The sequence below is a fragment of the Neltuma alba genome, unplaced genomic scaffold (assembly GCF_004799145.2).
Source record: "Neltuma alba isolate B1F8T4 unplaced genomic scaffold, ASM479914v2 tig00011154_pilon, whole genome shotgun sequence".
Classification (NCBI taxonomy): domain Eukaryota; kingdom Viridiplantae; phylum Streptophyta; class Magnoliopsida; order Fabales; family Fabaceae; genus Neltuma; species Neltuma alba.
Genome location: NW_021635887.1, coordinates 45,932 through 53,318, shown reverse-complemented (window position 1 = coordinate 53,318; position 7,387 = coordinate 45,932). Strand labels below are relative to the sequence as shown.

The 7,387-nt window shown below is 38.4% G+C and overlaps 1 protein-coding gene across 1 annotated transcript; it reads left to right on the top strand.

Annotated features, from left to right (window-relative positions):
• The first annotated feature begins 4,423 nt into the window (after positions 1-4,423).
• Positions 4,424-6,954, top strand: LOC114761937 (jasmonate O-methyltransferase-like). The gene is made up of 4 exons (XM_028951386.1): positions 4,424-4,501; positions 4,577-5,002; positions 5,081-5,353; positions 6,579-6,954. Exons 1-4 carry the CDS (start codon positions 4,427-4,429, stop codon positions 6,909-6,911), a joined length of 1,107 nt encoding a protein of 368 aa, XP_028807219.1. The 5' UTR covers positions 4,424-4,426; the 3' UTR covers positions 6,912-6,954.
• Positions 6,955-7,387: the final 433 nt, after the last annotated feature.

Below are 7,387 nucleotides of genomic sequence, written 5' to 3'. Positions count from 1 at the left end.
CTGATAAAAAGGAAAAAAACTATAGGGACTTGATTCAAAATTGGTTGAAATTATAAGGACTTGCGGATTAGTTAACCCTATAATAAATTATTAAATCATACAGATGCCATGTAGGATGCCAGTTCATCCTCATATATATGATATGGCAGACTTAACGTCAAAAATTAAAACATCAAGGAGGTTAAATTTAAACTTTGAAATGGTAGGAAAGTTTCATGAGTATATTTTAGCCTTCTCTTTATACAACTTCCCTCAATTTCCCAGGAGCCAAGAGTTTGCCCTCTATCTATTTCTTTCCTCCGATCTATTGTATGAAATTCATGTTTTAATTTGGGGCCCCAAAACAAAAACAAAAACAAAAACATGGAGGAGTTTTCCTTACACGTCCAAGTACCAACAACACATTCCCCGGAGCATAAAATGATAAAACTCTCTTCATTTTTTTCGCTAAATCAGTTCATAATATCGGAAACGGGATTTCGCTGTTAACAGGAACCCAGTGGGCCTCATTCTTTTGTAACCAATGCTCGTGCCCATGAGATCAATCATAACTTAGGCCCATTCCTCCACCTGACCATTTTTAGAAGCCCAACCCTTCGTTTGTTCCTGCCTAAGTCTGGGCCTCACACTAATGACTCACTGCCCACATTCAAACTATTAGGAGTCCTCTCTAGTTGGAGGGGTCATCTCTCATGATGTGATGAATTGAAATTTGAATATCCTTTGAAAAGAGTACTCACATTTTATACCTGATAGTACCTCAAACAGAATAACTTCTAATAGGCAGATACTTGCAAGAAAAACTTTAACAAAAACTTCCACCACGTATTATGCGTATACTCATATAAAAAGGTTGCAGCATCACTACAACAACTCTTACGGACAACAAACAACAAGCCTTATCCCACTAGGTGGGGTCGGCTACATGAATCACACGACGCCATCGTGCTCTGTCAACAACCCAATCCTTAGATATGTTGTTGATTAGGAGGTCTCGTTCAATGACCTCATTCAGCGTTCTTCTCGGTCTTCCCCTGCCTCTTTTTATGGGACTCCATCTTGTTTGATCCACCCTCCTCACCGGGGCCTCCAAAGGCCTTCTCTGCACATGTCCAAACCATCTTAAGCGATTTTCAACCATTTTCTCTTGGATAGGTGCCACACCGACTCTTGTCCTGATCTTTTCATTTCGAATCCTATCTTTCTTGTATGACCACACATCCATCTCAACATCCTCATTTCTGCTACTCCGACTTTGTGCTCTTGTTTTCCCTTTATTGCCCAACATTCACTACCATACATCATAGCTGGTCTTATAGCAGTCCGATAAAATTTTCCTTTAAGTTTCTCAGGTACCTTCTTATCGCAAATAACTCCGGTAGCTTTCCTCCACTTTAACCAGCCAGCTTGTATTCTATGAGAAATGTCTCCATCAATTTCCCCATCCTCCTGTATAATGGATCCTAGGTATTTAAACTTTGATACTTGAGGAATAATTTACTCTCCCATCCTCACCTCCAAATCCCTATTACCTTGCCTCCCTCCAAAATCACAATGCATATATTCTGTTTTGTTCCTGCTCAAACGGAAACCTTTCGACTCCAAAGTCCTTCTCCATAACTCCAAACTAGTGTTAATCTCTTCTTTTGATTCCGCCATAAGAACTATATCATCCGCGAAGAGCATGGACTTAGGGATTCTTTCTTGAACAGGTTTAGTTAGAACATCCAGAACAATGTTGAACAAGTACGGACTCAGAGAGGATCCCTGATGTAGGCCAATCTTAATAGGAAAGTCCTTTGTCTCCCCCCCAGGCGTCCTTACACTGGTAGTTACCGCCTCATACATATCTTGTATGACTTTGATATACGCAACCCGTACACCTTTCTTTTCCAAAGCCTTCCACAATACTTCTCTTGGCACACGATCATAAGCCTTTTCCAGGTCAATAAAAACCATATGTAAATCTCTTCTTTTACTTCTATATCTCTCCATTAACCCCCTTAGTAAATAGATTGCTTCCGATGTGGATCTCCCTGGCATAAATCCAAATTGGTTTTCCGAAATAGAAGTCTCCAACCTCAATCTATATTCCATCACTTTTTCCCACAACTTCATTGTATGACTCATAAGTTTTATCCCCCTGTAGCTTGCACAGTTTTGAATGTCTCCTTTATTCTTGTAAATAGGAACTAAAATGCTTTTCCTCCACTCATCCGGCATATTTTTAGAGCGTAGAATTTCATTAAAAAGCTTGGTTAGCCATACCTCCCCCTCATCGCCCAAACATTTCCAAACTTCAATAGGGATACCATCAGGCCCAACGGCTTTTCCATTGTCCATTTTCTTGAGAGCCGCCTTAACCTCTCCGATACGTATCCTGCGGTAGAAAGCCAAATTCCGATCATCTTCGTTAATTAGCAAGTCCTGCAAGTCCTGAGTCGCAAATTCTTCCCTCATTAAACAACTTGTAAAAGTAAGCCTCCCATCTGTCCTTAATATCACCATCAGTAACTAACACTTTACCATCTTCATCCTTTATACACTTAACTTGATCCAGATCTCTCTTTTTCCTCTCCCTTTGCTTCGCGATCTTGTAAATATTTCTTTCTCCCGTCTTTGTTCCTAACTCCTGATAAAACCCTTCATAAACTTTAGTACGTGCTTCGCTCACTGCTCTCTTTGTCTCTTTTTTAGCCAACTGATACTTTTTCTGGTTCTCTACACTATTGCACAAGTGTATGGCCTTAAAACAATCTTTTTTCTGTTTGACTTTCTCTTGCACACTCTTATTCCACCACCAAGTCTCCTTATCTCTTTGACCAGGACCTTTGGATTCTCCCAAAATTGCTTTAGCTACCAAATGAACCCTTGTAGCTATGTCTTCCCACATCATGTTTGCATTTCCCTACAACAACTCTTACGGACACTACCCTTTAAAATAAAACTTATTATTCGTTTTTCCTTGCCAAAACAAAACTAGTAGAGGTAGATTGGTAGTTGATTGGTATTTGTTTGTATTCGTCATGGTATCTCATTTTTTCGATACTCTCATTTGTCATGTACGTATCATAATGTTATTATTTATAAACCTCTTCCCCTACTTACCAGAGAATCTTTTGTAAGAGATCCATCCATGAATTACTAGTAATTTATCATGTCTTCATCAAATGACCTCACATCAACCAACCTTTTCTACTTTTACATTGCTGAAGATTTCCAATTCTTTTTTTTTTTTTTTGGCTCACACAAGAAGTCCAATAACAACACTACATATGTGCTCAGAGTAAAGTAATCATACAATTATGGGTCGCACAAGTTTAACATAGCCATGTCGATTATTCTCACCCGACAGAAAAAGAAAGAGTCGCATGAATTGTGGAGAGTGAATTTTAACACTACATATTTGGTTATGTGTTGAAAAACATCAGTATTAAAAATGATGCAATTACCCAGCGACATTATCATAACCTGCATCAGCATATGGGCATAATCATTGAGAGACGATGCCCCATGGAAGAAGTCACTGAGTTAATTAGGACAAGTACGCAGACAGACGGCTTTAAATATGCAAGCAACTTGGTCCGCTGTCTTGTAGCTAATTATAATGGAACAAATGTTAAAAAAATCCATTTATATTTAGTTGCTAGTTAGGACAATAATACCGGTTTAATTACCTATCACATGATCCATATATAATGGGCACATCAACTTCCCACATGTCGATCGCTCTCTCTCTTGCTTTCGAGGACTAATCATTTCGAGGGACAATGAATCATTAGGAAGAGAAGAGAGGACTGACAAAAGCAACCATCGGTTTGCAGTACTGCGCTTAACGCAACCCTTGAACGCTTTAAAATTTTTTATCGTAATTATAGGGAAGTGTGAATCCACGGCCTCATAAGAGGCCAACACTCTTAGCTCTTTTGTCTTTTTCTTTGTATGTTGTTGCAGACGATCTTAATCATACATCATTATGATCAATTATAACAAGATGAATATGGATGGAATTGTGAATATAGAAAGATATATGAGAGAGAGTAAAAGAAATTTCAATACAAACCCTTGCTTAACATATATGTCATTTTGCTGACTCCTCGCATCAAAGGATTTAATTTTTTGGCATCATAGAAACCATTTCCTCTAAAAATACCAAAGCTCACTGGATGCACACCCAAGAGCCACAGTTTCCTTGACATGGGTAGTGGTATATTTTAAAACACATGAGAAGAGGTACTATAAAATAACTGAACTACAGGTGAATGTGTGGATTTTGCTAGCTAGATTATGACATTAATTTGAAGCAAATTAAAAACTAGATATATTGGAAGTAGGAGAGAGCAGGGTAAAGAGGAAGAACCAGAAGGCTGAATCATTGAAATCAGACCACTCTTCATTGAATACAAACAGCTAGCAGCAACAGTATATGGATCAACAAAAAGTGTTCTGCATGACTGGAGGAAGTGGCAGCACTAGCTACGCCAAAAACTCCTCACTTCAGGTTCTCTTATTTCTTCGCTTCTTTCTTGTTGTAGTTTTCATTCCTCAAACAAACTCTCACTTTGAAGTTTGACAGAAGAAGGCATCCGATAAGGTGAAGCACATCATCATGGATGCAGTTGAAAGTGTTTACCTTGCAAGAAGCACTCCTGACAGCTTCAGAATCGCTGACTTGGGCTGCTCCTCAGGACCCAACACCCTTTCATTCATCAAAGACATCTTCGTAGCCATCCAAGGCATCATCATACACCACAACATTCCACAGCCTGCACTTTCTGAGCTCAGGGTTTACCTCAATGATCTTCCTACAAATGATTTCAACTCAATCTTCAAGGCCCTCCCTGACTTCCACAGGTCACTCGAGGAACACAGAAACAACATTATTGAGTTTGATCCTCTCGTTCTCATAGGAGCTTACCCTGGTTCCTTCTATGGAAGACTTTTCCCCAGCACGAGCTTGCACTTTGTCCACTCCTCCCACTGTTTACACTGGCTTTCCAGGGTAATTAAGCTCTCATTGTTACAAACTCTCGTACCATATCTCTATGTGAAGGTTAAATAAACATAGTTGAATGTGCAGGTTCCTGCAGGGCTTTATGACGAGCAGGGGAGACCAGTGAACAAGGGAAGCATTTACATTACAGGAAAGAGTCCTCCGGTGGTGGCTGAAGCGTACTACAAGCAATTCCAGGAGGACTTTGGGTTGTTCCTGAGATCAAGATCTGAGGAACTGGTGGTTGGGGGAAGAATGGTGCTCATCCTTCTGGGAAGAAGAGGACCTGAACATGTTGACCGAGGAAACTCTTTGTTGTGGGAAATCCTCAGGCGTTCGTTCTCCGTTTTGGTCTCCGAGGTAGGACTACTGCTTATATTATTGATACCTTTAGCACTGTTCTAGCATTCTAAACTATGTTAGGCTGCTGTGTGTGTGTGACGTCTCCTTCCCTTTCGTTTCATTTCGCCTCAAGTTCAATTATAGGCTTATAACATAGCAGTCATCCCCCCTACGCGTTATCAGATCCTAAGGCTAAGCCTAAAACGCAAAATGAAGAAAAATAAGTAACTACCGTATGATGGAAAATTCAGGATCTTCCACTTCATATACTTTGCTAGAAAAGCTACTTAAGAAAGCTAGATAAATTATTTCTAACAAATACAACAGGAACTCTCTAAAATATCCCCATATAATATTTGATTATATATCAATTTATAAATTAAATAAATTAGTTTGAAAAAATGATAAAAATGATAGGTAAGATAGATTGAAATTTTATATTTATAATCAAAACTGACTTTCTAACTAGCTCCTACAAGAATATTATGTTTAATGGAAATTTATTAATCCCCCTCAAGTAATTTTGAATGTAAAATAATATTTTCACATGCAGTTTTGAAAACGAAAAATATAGAACATCTTAAATAAAAAGTTATAGAACAATTTTCATAAAGCACAATTTTTTTTTTTGGGCATGAATAAAAAAGCATTAGTTAGTACCTTGACTATACTGACGTATAAATTTTTTTGTTTGGTTAGAATACTTGCATCATTTGATTGTAACTTTCCAATATTACTATGATAGATTATCCCTTCCGGGGTAATCTGGTGACTTGACTTTTTAGGATAACAAAAAGTAACGTGAGAATGGTCCATTTATGAGAAGCTATCAATCAAAATCATACAAACCATCACTGTTCAAACAATTCATTCAATTAATCAAAGTTGTAATCATTTTTATTTTGTTTGAAAATTAAAAAATAAAACTGAATTGTTGTCAAAGACAAGTGATACTTAAGTGATTTGATTGTGACATTTATACGAAAATGTGAAAAGGGTCGATTTATAAGAAAATGGCAATCAATATGAGACAGAGCAGGTATTGAAGCAGAATCATTTCATGAGTCAAACTTGTAATCAAAATCTTCCTAATTAAGCTTTCCAAATGACTTTTCTTTTGTGTTGTATTTTCTCAAGCGAGACCTATAAAATTCTCGTAACTTAGGTAGATGGGCTGAGAGAAATATAATTGCAGAACTGATCACATGGGTTTGAATAATTCATTAATTGTTTGGTTGAGCAGGGAGAAGTAGAAGAGGAGAAGGTGGATTGGTATGATGTGCATTTCTACGCAGCATGTGGGGAGGAGATAGAAGAAGAAGTGAGGAAAGAAGGGTCGTTTGAGTTGGAGAGGATGGAGATATCAGAAATAGAGACGAGCGGGGTGGGGAAGGCCTCTTATGGAAGCATACTGGCCAAAGCCATTAGGGCTATCCAACAGTCCATGATTTCCGCTCACTTCGGACCTTCCATTTTAGACAGCCTCTTCGACACCTATGCCTCCCTCGTCGACCAGGAAATGGCTCAACAGGCCATCAACCCCATCAACTACGTCCTCCTTCTCAGAAAATTGTGAACAACATACGTATCTCACTACCTACGTAAGCTTATGATGTCGCTCGTCGTACTACTATGCCCATCAATGTTCCCTTATGAGCTCGCTTCTTCCTGCTCTAACATTGGTCACACAGATTAAGAAAATGGGCTACTCCTATTCCATATATTCATATTTTAGATCACTTGTCAAAAATACCATTCATAATGTTCATAAATTAGTATAGTGTGTATCTCTCTCTATAATGAAGGGTGCTTAGGGAAAACAAGTAGTTAATGCTTTTAAAAATTGGTGAGGTCTGTTGTGAAAATGACTGGAGGATTGATTTTTATAATTCATTGGATTTATCAAGTGGTGATATGAAATGAACTTGGGCCGAAAGATAACTGAAGAGTAATCGGAGCCCAAACGAGGGCTCATCAATGGAACATCATATTCGGCCCCAAGCTAATGATATTTGATTCAAGGAAACCACTTGAAGGCGTAGAGTGGGAGTA

Excerpts from the sequence above, each read along its gene's own strand:
- LOC114761937 (XM_028951386.1), top strand. The coding sequence starts at position 4,427 with ATGGATCAACAAAAAGTGTTCTGCATGACTGGAGGAAGTGGCAGCACT. Across the intron at positions 5,003-5,080 it reads GTTTACACTGGCTTTCCAGG|GTTCCTGCAGGGCTTTATGA; the intron begins GTAATTAAGCTC and ends TTGAATGTGCAG. Across the intron at positions 5,354-6,578 it reads TCTCCGTTTTGGTCTCCGAG|GGAGAAGTAGAAGAGGAGAA; the intron begins GTAGGACTACTG and ends TTGGTTGAGCAG.